General features: G+C 34.4%; 3 protein-coding genes across 3 annotated transcripts; 2 read left to right on the top strand and 1 right to left on the bottom strand.

Moving 5' to 3' along the window:
• Positions 1-414: 414 nt before the first annotated feature.
• Positions 415-1876, top strand: LOC113494876 (transcription factor BTF3 homolog 4-like). Its single transcript, XM_026873385.1, has one exon. It carries the CDS (start codon positions 582-584, stop codon positions 1128-1130), a length of 549 nt encoding a protein of 182 aa, XP_026729186.1. The 5' UTR covers positions 415-581; the 3' UTR covers positions 1131-1876.
• A 1900-nt stretch (positions 1877-3776) lies between these two features.
• LOC113494824 (TGF-beta-activated kinase 1 and MAP3K7-binding protein 1-like) lies at positions 3777-8167 on the top strand. Its single transcript, XM_026873310.1, has 6 exons — positions 3777-4026; positions 4563-4694; positions 5240-5345; positions 5634-5895; positions 6358-6514; positions 7333-8167. Exons 1-6 carry the CDS (start codon positions 3887-3889, stop codon positions 7907-7909), a joined length of 1374 nt encoding a protein of 457 aa, XP_026729111.1. The 5' UTR covers positions 3777-3886; the 3' UTR covers positions 7910-8167.
• Positions 8168-8780: 613 nt separating this feature from the next.
• Positions 8781-14737, bottom strand: LOC113494826 (26S proteasome regulatory subunit 10B). The gene is made up of 10 exons (XM_026873311.1): positions 14549-14737; positions 14073-14192; positions 13624-13760; positions 13296-13394; positions 12710-12859; positions 12084-12207; positions 11494-11594; positions 10942-11051; positions 10135-10300; positions 8781-8922 (listed from the first exon to the last, which is right to left on the bottom strand). Exons 1-10 carry the CDS (start codon positions 14652-14654, stop codon positions 8845-8847), a joined length of 1191 nt encoding a protein of 396 aa, XP_026729112.1. The 5' UTR covers positions 14655-14737; the 3' UTR covers positions 8781-8844.
• Between the last annotated feature and the right edge of the window lie 860 nt (positions 14738-15597).

The following is a 15597-nucleotide window of genomic DNA, read 5'->3' as shown; positions in this document are numbered from 1 at the left end:
ATAGATGGCGCTCTTGTCCTGCCAAAAAGCAATTGAATAGTTTTGCGTTTCAATATAGGTCACGGATATGAAAAGCTCTTGGTCATAAAATTAATAAATCTGACTCACTTTAATAGTTTTTCTTTATTTCATTTAATGAAACAAATTATTAATAAGACACTTATTCATTTCAACAACAAATTATGTTACGATAACAGTTTCGAATAAAAAATAATTTGAATAGGTATGCCAATTAATGTTCTAAATTATTGGGTAAATATAATATTAGAAAAAATACTGATTACTGATTGTAATTATGTTAATTACTCGACATTTATCGTAAATAAAGCTAGTCTTCACTGAGGAAACATGTGAAACGGAACGTAGAACCGGACAGTGCTGCCAACAGCAAGAAGAGCAAATCAGAAATAACTTGTCTCAAATCCACCATTTTCCCTTTGTAACTAACCGGTGTTCAAAACACGTGCGTACGATCAAGTTACATGGAAAACTTGTGTGATCACGGTGCATATTGAATAAATAGTTACGCTAAAAAGTGCGCCGTGTTTTGATAAACAGGCAACGTGTATTAAAATAACATAATGAACACCGAAAAGCTAAAGAAATTGCAGTCACAGGTCCGCATCGGCGGTAAGGGCACACCGAGACGCAAGAAAAAGGTTGTTCACGTTACCGCGGCGACAGATGACAAGAAATTGCAATCTTCGCTTAAAAAGTTGTCAGTAAACACCATTCCTGGCATCGAGGAGGTGAATATGATAAAAGATGACGGTACAGTGATACACTTTAACAATCCTAAAGCGCAAGCATCCCTCGCGGCGAACACTTTTGCCATCACCGGTCATGGGGAGAACAAGCAGATCGCCGAGATGCTCCCCGGTATCCTCAGTCAGCTTGGTCCTGAGGGTCTGAACCAGCTCAAGAGGTTGGCGTCGAGCGTCGCCGCGCCGAAACCACTGGACGAAGACGATGAGGTCCCTAACCTAGTCGGCAACTTCGATGAGGCATCGAAGCAGGAGGCCAAGGAAGTGATCACAAACGAGAAGGAGAAAGAAAAGGAAAAGGAGAAGGAAAAACCCGAAAAGAAACCAGAATCAGAAACCAAAGCTGCGGATAAAAAAACCGATTAAACTTTAGAGTCGGCCACAATGGTGTAGTTTTTAATTATGCTCACCCAGTGAATTAGGGTTTCCAAAGCCACAGAGGTGTCTCAAATAGTTCTCATTTTATTTTACATTGTGTTCCTAAATAAATGTACTCTCATTTATAATTTTTATATTTATTCATTTGAGTAAATTGTGAATGTGTTAAGTTGGTACAGGGACACTGTATGCTAATGGTTTTTTTTTAAATTTCATGATTGTGTGACTTTGGAAACCTCCACCATCCTGATTTAAAACTGCTTAACTCTTATGCCATGCACTAATACATTACTTTTAGTTTTATATTGTAACATACAGCATAATGGGATATGAAACATGTCTATTCTATTATAATAGGTCTTAGTTAAGTGTTGTAATGAACCTATTGTTGAGATATTGGCGATATAGGTTACATTTATATGAAAAAGAATATAACATATACATTATTTTTGACAGTGCACCAGGAAATCATAGAGTATATAATAATATGTATAGCAAATAAGGTGTTAAGAACCTTATAATATTTTTAAATAATATTTTCTAAAGTTGTTGATTCAAGTCCGAAGTAACGGTTTGCTTTCTAAAAAATAGATTTTAAAAGAAAACATTAGTCACAGGTAGCTCTTTAGGTTATGGAGCTAACATTGTATAAATAAAATTATAAAAATTGCAAAAATTGTAAATGATTAGAGTTTGGTATGTGGAGAGAACATTAAAACTTTGATCGAGGAAAATGGACTTTCATTCTGCTTTGTTCATCCTCATAACCTTTATAGGATAATAATATGTTGCTTCCTCATAGCAACAAGACTTGTCTATCTTTAAAATAATTCAATGATGATTAGTACAGAAAACAGACATTGAACTTTTTGGTCACAAGTCGAAAATGACTTGTACAAAATGATCTAACATTGCAGGATTTAAATTGTAAATCACCTTGAATCGTATAAATGGCATGGTTAACACATGGGCCGGCCTCTATAACCCAACTGTGTAGGCCATATTGCTTGCCCATTACACAGACAAAAAACGCCTTAAATATAATGCAGTAAAGTCTAAAATGGCTTGTTAGATGTGATAATATAAAGACCAGTTTAGCAACATGTGCAATGATATAAGAAGTTCGTAAAAATAGAGTAAAATAACAGATAAAACTAATCATCGATACTGTTGTTTATCATTAAAAATGTTAGTCATTCTAATTATACATAGTATGAATTTGGCTGACACATTCCGGAAAGTTCATAAGAAATCAAAAGTTTATTTGGCATTCAGTGTGCGTTTCGAATATGTCAGTAGTCCACAACAAGCGTGCCAATTGTCATGTCATTTGGCGCCACTGTCGATTAAAAAGTATCAAACTAAACTAGAACAAAATTATCCACGAAAGAAAAAATATTCTTGCGAAAATGGTAAATTAACAATACCTATGCCAGTATTGAATGGAAGCATATTATTATTGCTTTTATTCTGTTAGCTATTTAGAAAAAAATTAATGATACTCCATGTTCAAACGTGGGACAAAGCCTTCTTCTATACTTACTTAATATTGTAAAGAGGTTATGTTGCGGAATGCAATCGGAAGTACTGAACCGATTTTGAAAATACTTTGATCAATCGATAGCTACATTATTTGGAAGTGTCTTTAACCCAAAAAATACTATCCAGTGAAGTATCAATACTGCTAGCTGCTTATGAAGAAATAACGATTGTAGTTTCTTACACGATGCAGCAGTTTCGGATTCAAACGAGAAATTATCTGACATCGAAATTGTGTACAACTTTTTCTAGGTTGTAATTACTTGTAATAATATACATACCTACCTTACTAAGCATCCTTACTTTCTTACATTGTTTTAAAATTTTGTGAGAACAGAATAATGTACAAAAATATTTCTACACCATTAATGTGGTTTAACTTCATCATTTCTTGCATCGCTACTACAATTTTTTTGAGTAAATATTCTGTGTGAAAGGAAATTGCGGTTTTATTTTAAAAATAATACATCCGATTAGATAAGTACAGTGTGTGTATTCATTATACTAAAGCATATTTAGGCTTCGTAATTATAATTATGTTGATTCCACGAATATTTGATAGTGTTTCTCATTAGGTAGGTACTAAGAACTAGGTTTTTAGAGTTGGTTCTATTGACAAACCGAATTTCAACTTGGCCTATTGCAGTTTAATTTTTGATTTTAGTTCCCGACGTTTCGACACCTTTGCAGGTATCATGGTCAGTCTGCCCGTGTCCGCGATAAAATCCGTAAAAGTAGTTTCATTTCAATGTCTAACATTCGCGTAAACCTAAGAAACCACTATTGGCCTATTGCAGTCTAAGGCTGGATAAGCCTTCCTCAAGTTCTACTACAACACCTGGTTTTCCGCCTTCCGCACCCAGTCCAAGCCAGATACAGGTAGACAAATCGAATGCCGTCGCAAATGTAATGAAAAATATTTATTATACGTGTGAAAATTCAATAACTATTTTTAAAACCGTATTAAAAACGATGCAAGGATGAGATCCATACCCATAGTGAACTGATGCATATTTCTATCAACTCTTGGATTCACATAATGGGTACTGTTTCAAACGTTTTTTTAATCTGCAAAATTACTATCTGTCCGCTGTCAACTTAAGTTAAGAACTGACATTTAGTATCAAGTTACGAAAACACTGTGAATTTATTGTTGTCGTTTCTATTTCCTATTATTTAGAAGTTCATTGTGCTAAATTATTAATATGATAGCGCGGCCCTGGACCGACGACCTGCCAAAATGCAAGAACACTTGTGTTGCCTCCTACTTTTCCCGTTTAGGCGGTGGAAATACGAACACAACGGATGACTATCTTTGTTTTTATTGCCAAACTGAAGACAATTTGTGAGTTTACTTTTTTATTGTGAAGACTACTATACCGATGTTAATAATCTCTACTTTAACATTAGTTTTCGGCTAAGATACCGTCTTCTAATTGCGTTCTATTGTACAACTTTGAACAGGCCCATGTCAGATTGAAGATAATGTGGGATTCTTCTTCTTCTTAGTCGTTGCACTCTTGGCAGAGTGGTGGAATGTGGGATAGAGTCCCACATTATCTTCAAGTAGTAGAGAGAGAAATTACATTCTAACGAATACTCTTTTACTATATAAGGAAGGGTATTTTTCAATGTAATAGAATATAGTACCTTTAAATCTCAATTGTATCTTTTATTTCAATATCTTAACATCCAAATGAGGTAGATTCTATTGCTACACTATCACAAAAGGACTGTAACTAAGATAGAAATGACAATTTATAGTTGATTTGGTCAACAACAACTTAATCTTTTCTTCTACAATACAACATGTATTTGTGAGTGTGTTGTTATAATAACAACACACTCACAAATAACATAATTTAAATTCTGTGTACACAGTTCTCTATATGGAGTATTTGAGCCACACAATGGGTTGGATGCTGCGAGGTTTATCATGCAGAGGATGGCTGCCGAGATCCTGTTCCCGCCACCATCAGCTAACACTGACGAGGAGATTAGAGAAAGACTGAGGTATGAGTTAAGGCTGTGACTAAAAATGTTTTTAAACCAAATGATCTGCTTTTTAACTACAAGTCTTGCTGCAATGTAGATGAATAAAGAAAATTAAATATTCTGTATTGTATTGCAATTACTGGATAGTCTATTTATATCATTCTAATCCAGAAAAGAAATGTTAAGACACTTCCATTTCAATACACAGTAACAATCAAAGTTATCTTTAGAATAATTATCCTAATTAATATATTTATTGAACACTAGCTGTTGTCCGCGACTTCGTCCCCGTGGGTAGAAGATATGTATTAGTTATGATTTATATCTGCCCTGTTTTTTTCACATTTTCCAATGTATCTTCGCTCCTATTAGTCGCAGCGTGATGGTTTATAACCTAAAGCCTTCCTTGATGAATGGTCTATTCAACACACAGAATTTTTCAATTTGGACCAGTAGTTCCTAAGATTAGCGCGTTCAAACAAACAAACTCTTCAACTTTATATATTAGTATAGATTAAAATATTGATTTAAATTTTAACTTTGTTATCTTTTTCATGTTATAGAAATGCATTCATATCTGTGGAGAAGGCTTATGCAGAGAACTATGATGGTATGATAGCTGAGAGGACGAGCCTGCAGTACCAGTTAAGGACTTTAAATGATACACAGGTACCAACACATTTTTACTCTTTAGGTAATAAATTCTTATAAATTTATATAAAAAACTGTTATATATCTCATTCTGCCTCTTGTGGAATAATGTAAAACATGTCTAAAGATACACTTACACAACAAATAGCTACCATATAAATATATAACAATGAATAAAGCCGTTTTTTTAGCCAGTGTACCTCTCCAACACAACTTTCCTTCCATTCCACGTAGTCCAGTGAAGTTTTGAAGACAAGGCTTCATAAAACAATTCATATTTTTCACATATTACATTATATTCAACAGATTACTCAAAACAACAATATACTGGCCCGTTTAAAAGAAATCGACGTCCATCTATCTGGTGGTGCTGCAGTAGTAATAGCACTCGTCCACGCCAACAAACTATTCGTAGCTCATGTGGGAGACACGAGAGCCTTGCTGTGCAGGACGGACGACAATGCTGTGTTGAGGGTGGTTCAGTTGACGGTAGACCATAGCTTGAATAATGAGGATGAGTTGTTGAGGCTACAGCAACTTGGTCTTGATGTTAATAAGTTGAGGAATGGTGAGTTGGTTTTGTTTTTTTTTTTATTAGGATGTTGGGTTATTGTCTGTTTTTTAATAATAGTTTTGGGAGTGTGTGATATTAGTGAAATATTTTGGTTTCCTAGAAATGTATTTCGGCATTGTAGAGGTAAACGGTTACTAGGTGAATCTCTTGCTCTTTTTTCATAATCATGTTAATTGGCTATAACCGTAATTCAAACAACTAAAAACTTGCTCAGTTTTAATCATTCTCTGTACTATATCAATCACTCTTTTCCCTAACTTATGACTTTGTCATTTTGTAAAGATAAAACTGATTCTAAATTCCCCATTGCTGGCAAAAGACCTTCCATATATCGAAGAATTAAGGTTCCAGATCACAATATTACTTCCAAGACTTTTTTCTTTTCCATTTTTATTTATTTCATTTATATATTCTTGTTACCTGATACATATATTCGTCATCTCTCTCTCTCCGCAGCACAATACCTGGGTAACCAGACGGGCACGCGTTGTCTCGGCAACTACCTCGTGAAGGGGGTGTACAAGGCATTCCCCACCATCAGTGCGGCGGTCACCGAACCTGTTATCGCTGCTCCGGAGATACACGGACCCATTGTGCTGGATGAGTCTTGCAGGTAAAATGATGATGATCAACTTTATGCTTTATGGTATTAATACAAAAGTGTTTCTCTGTTTGCAAACGAAATTTTATTAAGAACCGTGTGATTAAAGTATATCCTATTTTTTTAAAGATATAAACCGTAGCTAACTAACTATAAAAAAAGAATTGTGAGCCTTTATGTCATTGAACTCTTTTGAGTGTAACTAAATTTCTGCTCAAAAATGTTTATCAATAGTTTTCCAAAACTAAGATGTCTAAAAGTGTTACAAATTGTAATTTAATAATCGCCAAACAGTTCTTGACCATTTGAACCACAAGATAAGGCTTGGCTTGTCTTGTGTATAAATATTTATTGTTTTTGTTTTATTAGCTCCAAGAGTTCAAGATTCTGTATTTATAAATTATAGTTATTATTAATACATATTTAATTGATCAGTTCAGTACAGAGCATATTAATATTAATTCGTAAACTTGATTTCTGATGCTTTATTTGTTGTACTTTTTTAAAATAATACTTTTATAATATTTATTTTATAATAATACTTTTATAAAATAATTCGAAACTTTATGACAGTAACCAATTTTTTTTAAAGTTCTATCCGCTAATTAAATTAAAACTAGGAATTTTATTTGTCTTGTCCCTTGCCCTGTAACCAATAATTAAATCGTATCATGATTTGTGGTTTATTCGAGTCCGTCAAAAGATGAAAGAGATCAATTACGACCATTCTTCTGACGCTGATAGGTGTAAAAATTGAAAGAAGAGTTCAATTAATTAATTAATTATGATCAGCCAATGGTGTATTTTATTCTAATTAATACTATTTACAGGTTCCTCGTTCTAGTCAGCGCCGGCGTGTACAAGCGCATACAGGAAGCCAAAGGCAGTTATGAACAGACAAACAAACAGCTCGCACAAATCATAGTAGAAAACTTCAGAAAAGAGACCGATTTCAGAATGGTCAGCCAATCGGTACTCGAAGAAATAGAACAAGAATTCGTATCTTATTGCGTTAAGAACAACCTAACGCCAAAACCAAACACTCATATGTCTCTATTAATAAGAAATTTCAACTTTTTACCGACAAATGAAGATGAAAACATACCACATCAAACGGTGACTCGAAACGCGTCGGTCCGATTCAATCCGATCGTTCAATCGAAATCGAATACGTTGCTCAACGAAATCGATTCGGAAATCTACTCGTCTGGTACCACGAATGAGATTGAAACGAACGATTCTAATATCGATACTAATCGATCGATTGAATCGACCTCCGATATTTATCCTACTGGCAGACAGTTTGATCGAGATCGCAAGATTAAGGGCTATGTTGACTTTTCTTGTTATTTCGAGAATGTTGCTAAGGCGAGGAAGAATGGGACTTTGCCGGACTTTATTAAGTAGCTACTATTGACTGCTGAAACGTCCAGATCAAAACATAGTCACATGAACTAATTTTTATTCACAGCGCCATCTGTGGGTAACCCTTGTAAATATAGTGATGTTGTGAACAAATATAGCTTTTATTTGTGTCTTTGTTGCCCAAACAAAAGTTTAAATAACAAAAAGCTACCCAAATAGATTATTTTATCATTTGTAACGGGTTTGATTCCTAGGCTGACAGTATTCAGAGGCTTTATAACTTTTTAATGTTTCTAAGATGGATGTACTATTGGGGTTTATTGTTTTTAAAAGTGAAATACTTAAAGCATTATTAACAGTATTTGTTTGTTAATATGTTTATATGAATTAAGGCTTATGTATAATTAACGATGTTTTGGCAAAACATAATATTTCCAAAATTACTGATTGTTCATAATATGAAAGTATGTCTGTACCCACTCAGTAAAAGGTCCTATAGTTAGAAAAAGATAATCAAAGAGATTTGAATACTTACAATAATCAAATAAAATGTGCCTTTCTACAATAATGGTTATAACTTAGAAAAAAAACAGTAAGTTACCGATGCTGACACCCAAGAATGTAAATATGTTTCATGTTTTGTAGTTTGTAAATAATGTGACAAAAATAAAAAATGATTGTTTTATGTTGTAATTAATGAAATGTTTTAATTCCACATCACACAAAACCGAAAGTGTATGCATGATTGGTACTTCTGCAAGCTAAAACGGCTAAATCAATTTCGTTAACATTTGGTATGGAGTAAGTCGACATTCAGGACACAGAACATATGTAGGTTTACTAACTAAGCTTGTAGAAATGGAAATGCAATGTTTAAGGAGTTATAACCGATTTCAAAATGAAATACATCGTATAGCACGGTATATAACTATTTATTAGGAAGTAAATGAACGATACATTAATATAAAATAGAACACTTAGACAGGCTTGTAATCCAGCTTGCTCTCCAGTTTCTTGTTGTCTGCTACCTTGCGCACCGCTTTCATTAGGTCCTCCTGCAAATAAAATATATTCACATCGAATCATAAACAAAATGATTTCTCCTCTATTGCAATTTTGCCATGGGTCCATAATAAAATTGTAATATACAATTGGGATGACTGGGTATAAAAAGAAAAAATCTCATTAGTACCTCAGTTAGATAATTGAAAAGTATGAGACACGCATTTTTTCCTTTTTCAGAAAAACTAGAATTGACAGAGATTAACTGCTTTAAAGTTTGGAGAGGGGGCCTGTGACGTAACGATATGGTAAAATTTATACTCAATCGTGACGTCACGTGTAAGTTTCATTCACTGTAATTTGGTCAATTTATGTTTGCGGGACAAATTAAAAAACACGTATCCATTATTATACAAAAAACTACAAGACGGACACTGCAAAAAAATTGTCATCATCCCTATTATGACATAATTATAAACATTTTGAAGTTTAAAAATATTGGTATAGAGTATTCTTTAATGCACATAAGATTCACATCACTGAACTAAATAACGTAAAATGAACGGGTATAATAGCAGTCTTATCGCTATTAGCCATATCTTGCAGAAAAGTTTAATAACCTGAAATAACTGCTAACTGCTTTGATAGAGAATATTCTAAAACACCTTTTAGATTTCCTATACTCATTTTGCTAAACTATGACTATATTGTAAGACATCATGATCAATGGTGAAAGTGGACCGACAGTCATGTCTTGAAAAGGAAAAAACAATATTAATGACAATGATAAAGACCTATTTATGATTTTCGGAATTACTACACTACACTTGTTTGGGTATGTAATTAATAAAACATCTCCTAACATCGTAGTATATAATCGCGGACAAACATACATAGAAACAGGTCAAACTGAGAACCTTTTTAAGTTGGTTAAAGTAAACAATGTTATTAGGGAATCTAAAGTCTAAATTAAAACCTATAAAACAAATAAACGACTGATTTATTTCAGTGGTATATGTGATTTGGGAATCTTTATTGTTGTCTTAAATTCTTTTTAGTCGCATTTTATTTAAACCTATATGTTTACCTTTTTTTAAGAACCTTCATTAATATTATAGAGTATATTTAGAAACTATTACTACTACAATTGATGATTGTTTTTTTTTTTGTAAAAGACTGATTGATGCCAAAAAATAGAATAAAATACAAAGTACATTGAAAACTTAGTTGACAGTCAAGACAAATTTTCACTAAACCATACATACCTGTATAATATACTCCCTCTCGGCCCGGATGGCGAACAATCCGGCTTCGGTACAGACGTTCCTGAGATCAGCGCCGTTGAAGGTATCGGAGAGCTTGACCACCGCCTCGTAGTCCATCTCACCGTGCTTGGCGATGGGGGCCGCGTGGATTTTCAAGATTTCCAGTCTAAAATAACATCGATTTTTTAAAAGTGAGTACTTTTGAAGATGATTGGCAACGAAATGAAAGACTGCGGATAGCCGAGTTGCTGAGGTTATCACGCCCGACCCGATGAGCGCGATGTGTCGTGGGGTCGATCACCGTGTACGACAAAGCATTTGTGTGATCTATGAATGCTTGTCCTGAGTCTGGGTGTCTTTGTGCATGTCGACTCCAGCGTGAGTTCCAACTATCCTAGTATCTATTCAAGTATCCTACTTGCAGAATAAATGTAATTATACATATAAATGTAAAATAATTTTACTTTATTTCGTGTGACTTGAATGTTTGTGAAACCACCGCGACACAAGGATTAAATTCCTTAATGCGGGATCGCTCAGTTGATGGTACAATCAATTTCATATAACATTTTCATTGGTTCTCCTAAAGTGATCAGTAATATTGGTACAACCAAAGAGTTTTAACTATAGAATTACAACGCTAATGTTTTCGAAGTATTAAATCACTGAATATATGGATCACTGTATGAAAATTTTACTCAATAACTACAACAATTCAAATGGCATGGATTAAAATCATCAGCTTTAAAACTCTAATAACCAAAAGGTGAAAATATGATCCTAGTTATACAGTCATAATGATCTTACCTAGCCTGTTCATTAGGCAGTGGGATCTCGATCTTCCTGTCCAGTCTACCGGGTCTCAGGAGAGCGGGGTCCAGCGTGTCGGGACGGTTCGTAGCCATGATGATCTTAACCTGTGGGGACAAGGAATGTATGTAAGTAACTTAGTTGCCAATAAATTGAGGGGAGGAAGTATCAGTGATTAGAATTACTAAAAAATATTTTGTTTTCTTTACACCACATACATAAACAGAAAGTTATTTTTTTAATAACAGGTTTACTACATTAAAAATATCAACTTTCTATATTCATACATATATTAATCGGTTAGGCTAGTTGTTTGGTTTGCATAGAGAAAAAAGTGCAGCATTGGAGTTAACTTACGAAACATAATTCTTTTCAAATCATTCAATATTTCTAAATACTTATTTTTCTTCCACAGTTATCATAATGATCCCCAAAACAGTTAATTTTCGGAGTTTAGTTTGAAAACATGTCCAATCAGTACATCCAACATTAAGATCATGATTTTTAATAGGAACATTGGTCAGGGAGTTTATGAGCATGTGTCCGTACCTGTCCCAGGGAGTCGAACCCGTCCATCTGGTTGAGCAGCTCCATGAGCGTGCGCTGGATCTCTCTGTCCGCGCTCGTGCCCTCCGAGAAACGACGACCACCTGGGAAATAATTAAAGGTTTTATTCGTCTTCTTCAATCTTTTGAAAAGTCTTCCGTGAGGTTAAAAGTGTCTCAAAACACTAGTTTCTGATAATTTCTTACAAGTGCTAAAGTAATATGCAAACTGCACTGACGTGTCGTGGGTTCGATCCCCGCGTAAGACAAGCATTTGTGTGATTGCTTGTTCTGAGTCTGGGTGTCTTTGTGCATGTGATTTGTATGTTTGTAAGCCCCCTTGCGACACAAGGATTAAACTACTTACTGTGGGAGTCGTTAAAAAAAAAGATTGTTCTGTTAAACTTCAAAGAAAAAACTACAATGAAAACAGTTCTTTTGAATAAACGAAACTTGAATATACGTATTATGAAAACATAGTAGTAGTGAGCCATAAAAAATTCTCGTAATCCTTGTCGGCCTTCCTGGCGGCAAATATTTGCTTTTTCTTTCTTTCTTTCCTGTTAACCTGTCACAAATAATCAGTATACACACCAATAGCATCAATCTCGTCCATGAATATGATGCAGGGCTGATGGTCACGCGCGTAGTTGAACATCTCACGGATCAGACGCGCAGACTCGCCGATGTACTTGTCCACTATGGCTGACGATACCACCTGTGGAGCGGATAAATGTCAGTTATAACAACAGCATCGGCCTAACCTTTTCCTAATGATGTTGGGGTCGGCTTCCGGTCTGACCGGATTCAGCTAAGTACCAGTGTTTTACAAAGAGCGACTGCCTATCTGACCTAATAAATGTCAGTTAAAACAATGAAATCAAATAAAATATTAAAAAGAGCATGGAGAAAAAGCCTGTGCTCTTTGTTTCATTCGAATAGAATTTTAATCAAAATATATCTTTTCACAATCATTCAATCTACCAAACGAAACTGAAATATGTGAACTTTAAAAACGAAAATATTAGACTGAATTGAAAATAAATATTTTTTTATTAAAAATATCTCAAAACAGTAGGTAAGTTCCTAATGAGTTAGTGTTTATTCAATTAGTTCATATTCCATAATATTCCTTTTTATTTCCTGTCGTTAATGACGCAATATACGTCATTAGCTGCTGTAGAAGCTGCTTCATTTCTCCAATATGTATTTTAAATTACCTTCAAGAAGTTAGCATCAAGCTGTGAGGCGACTGCTCTCGCCAGCAGCGTCTTGCCGGTACCGGGCGGGCCGTACAACAGACAACCTTTAGGAGGTGTGATGCCCACACGGACAAACAGCTCGGGGTTCATTAGGGGCAGCTCAATCACCTGTGGAGATGGACATGTATTATGTGTTTAGACATGGATTTTTGAGTATTATTTATTTATTACGGAATGATGCCATTAGTCATAATGGCTTCAGCTTACAGTAAAAGAATGGTATTTAAGGGCTTTGTTTTAATTTTGTGTTATTGTGTCATAATTAAGCTGGTGCTTGTAGCTTTGTCGTAACATCTGTAATAGCTGCAAAAACATTATCCTCCTTTAACCAATTTGGGAAAATGGTATGTGTTAATCTAAGATGTCAGCTACCTTCATACAAAATTACACTACAATCAATCCAGCCATTTTGGCGTGTAGAGATAACAAACACATACAAAGTCACTACAATAATGTAATTAAAATTTAAAACATCTTCCATTGATATCAGTTTCATAGAAAGACATTTGAAGTAAGAAAGTTTTATTATTTTAATTTAGCTTACTTCTCTGAGTTGTCTGATCTGTTCCTGCAGACCTCCGATAGCAGAGTATGTGACATCACCGGGGTCCTCATGGCTCATGTTGTATACAAGGGGATCCACCTGGAATTGAAATAATTATGTCATAATTAGAAAAATACAGTACACAGATTCAATTGGATGGAGTACTATTATTCGGCTATTCAACAAATTACAGATGTCATTGGTTTTGTAGGTATAATAAAATTTGATGTCCTTGGTTTTTAGAGATGTCTTGAGACAAAAGCATACTCCAACCTAACTGTTTTCCTGCTTTCTAAGTTGCCCATACAAAAATAAAGTAATTTTATACCTCTCTTGGTAAATGTCTCATGATGGTGAGTGTGGTCATGTCCAGGGCGACTCTGGTGCCTCCCTTCAGCTTCTGCTTGTCAAGTTGACGACGGCATCCAACAACATATCGAGGACCATTTGTAGCTTTTACTATGACTGGAAAGACATAATACACAGCCAATATTAATGGACAAACTTTTGAACTCACCTAGTTTTTGATTTAAATGTTTGAGAGCCAAATACTTTTATACTTATAAGATTTATACGTATAGCAGTGTCACATATTGTTAAGAATCTTTTTGAAAAGAAAGAAACAATTTAGCTTTAAAATTAATTTGAGATCCTTACCAGATGTTTTCATATTTACAGAAGTCTTTCAAAAGGTATATGGCAAAAGATTAACAGTGGAACAGCCATAAAAAATGGTAAAAAAATATGAACCCAACTATATTGTATGTAGGTACTTACATTTCTCTTCAGTAAGCTGCTTCAGCACTTCTCCGACAATCTGACCAACACTCTGTAATGCTTTCAGGTCATTTTCACTCTTGTCATATTGTTTGGTAACATCCTTTAGTTTGTCTCTCACTGTAACACACAATTTACCTTTAAACTACCAAAATACACTTAAGGTGTATTAATTTTAGCTTGTGTAGGGTGAGGATGTAAATAGATAGAAGTCTGGACTAATTCTAATTGTTTAATTTGTTAATAAACAGCACAAAGGCTTGTATAATCACAAAATGGAACTGTCCTAAAAGAGTAACCTATTTTTGTCTATGAAAACATATTTGATGAATAAAACATAATTTAAATGGAACAGTTTAACTTGTATATCTTTAATTCATCATATTTAGTATGAAATAAACAAGAATTTCAGTTTTAGGACAAAAATTTCTGACATGATTCGGCAGAAATTGATGACAAGGGACACAAATACTAACTTTCTTTTAGCCTGGATTCAACTTCTTTGTGTTCCATCAGCTTCTTTCTGTAGTCTTGAAAGGCTTTTTCACGTAAGCCGTCCATGGTTGACGATCCGGCAGGCATTTTTAAATAATTTTATGTTTAACAATAAATGCAAAAACGAAAATCACTACTATTTGACAGTACTACGCGTTGACAACCACAGATGATATAACGCTGTGCTGTTTCACGTTCCGTTTTATGGTGGAAATTACATTTAACCATTATTTTTATTTAAGGTAATAAAATGATTAGTCATTTTGTTATTTCGTTAATGTAGAAACTTAAAACTCAAACTGTATAAATAGATTTTATCCATGGGCGTACCACTGGGGTAAGCTGGGGCGCTGACCTACAAGGAGCTTAATTAACGACAATCATAATATCCGTAAGAAATTTTCAAAAAAAGGAGATGGTAGTGGATCACGATTTCAATAATGCAATTTTAGCCCAGCGTAAAAACTGCGCTCGCTATTTTTCTTGCCCAACCATGTCCGACTGTCTAACAGAACGATCATTCAGCACATTACGGCGGGCCAAAAAAATATTGTTTTCTTATTATTTATTTCTGTGCAAGAAGCCTAGGATTCTACTTTGACTTTATTTCATAGACTCTTAAGTATTTCGATAGCTGAAAAAAGGTTAATTTTATCTGAAACAGTGGGTAGGTACTATACTGCAATGTTGCATTTTGTGACTTTGTTAACAACAATCGCGGAAATCATCGTCGTGTGGAAATCGTTAAGTTTCATTTCAAAATTCTGAATGTACCTTTCTAAAGAACATGAATCTGTACAAATTTTAAAAAGGTAATTTTTGTTTTTTTTTACTCTACTAAAATCCGCGTTATTTGTAAGTATAGGAACATAAAACAAAAACTTACGATTTAAGTGGGCATGGAACACCTAGTTTAATCTGATAATATTGCGGCTCATTGCAAAAAGATAAATATGTGCAGGTAAATATGAAGTCCCCAGAGTAAATAATTACTATGGGGACAGAACACTCAGTAAAATGATACCGTACC

This window comes from Trichoplusia ni, chromosome 6 (assembly GCF_003590095.1).
Source record: "Trichoplusia ni isolate ovarian cell line Hi5 chromosome 6, tn1, whole genome shotgun sequence".
Taxonomy (NCBI): Eukaryota; Metazoa; Arthropoda; class Insecta; order Lepidoptera; family Noctuidae; genus Trichoplusia; species Trichoplusia ni.
Note: the sequence above shows the minus strand (reverse complement) of the source record. Positions and strands in the feature narration are given on the sequence as shown.

Coding starts and splice junctions, on each gene's coding strand:
- LOC113494876 (XM_026873385.1), top strand. CDS start 582: ATGAACACCGAAAAGCTAAAGAAATTGCAGTCACAGGTCCGCATCGGC.
- LOC113494824 (XM_026873310.1), top strand. CDS start 3,887: ATGATAGCGCGGCCCTGGACCGACGACCTGCCAAAATGCAAGAACACT. Junction 4,027..4,562: donor TGCCAAACTGAAGACAATTT/GTGAGTTTACTT, acceptor CTGTGTACACAG/TTCTCTATATGGAGTATTTG. Junction 5,346..5,633: donor GGACTTTAAATGATACACAG/GTACCAACACAT, acceptor TATATTCAACAG/ATTACTCAAAACAACAATAT.
- LOC113494826 (XM_026873311.1), bottom strand. CDS start 14,654: ATGCCTGCCGGATCGTCAACCATGGACGGCTTACGTGAAAAAGCCTTT. Junction 14,193..14,548: donor TGAATCCAGGCTAAAAGAAA/GTTAGTATTTGT, acceptor TGTGTGTTACAG/TGAGAGACAAACTAAAGGAT. Junction 12,208..12,709: donor TTGATGCTAACTTCTTGAAG/GTAATTTAAAAT, acceptor TCCGCTCCACAG/GTGGTATCGTCAGCCATAGT.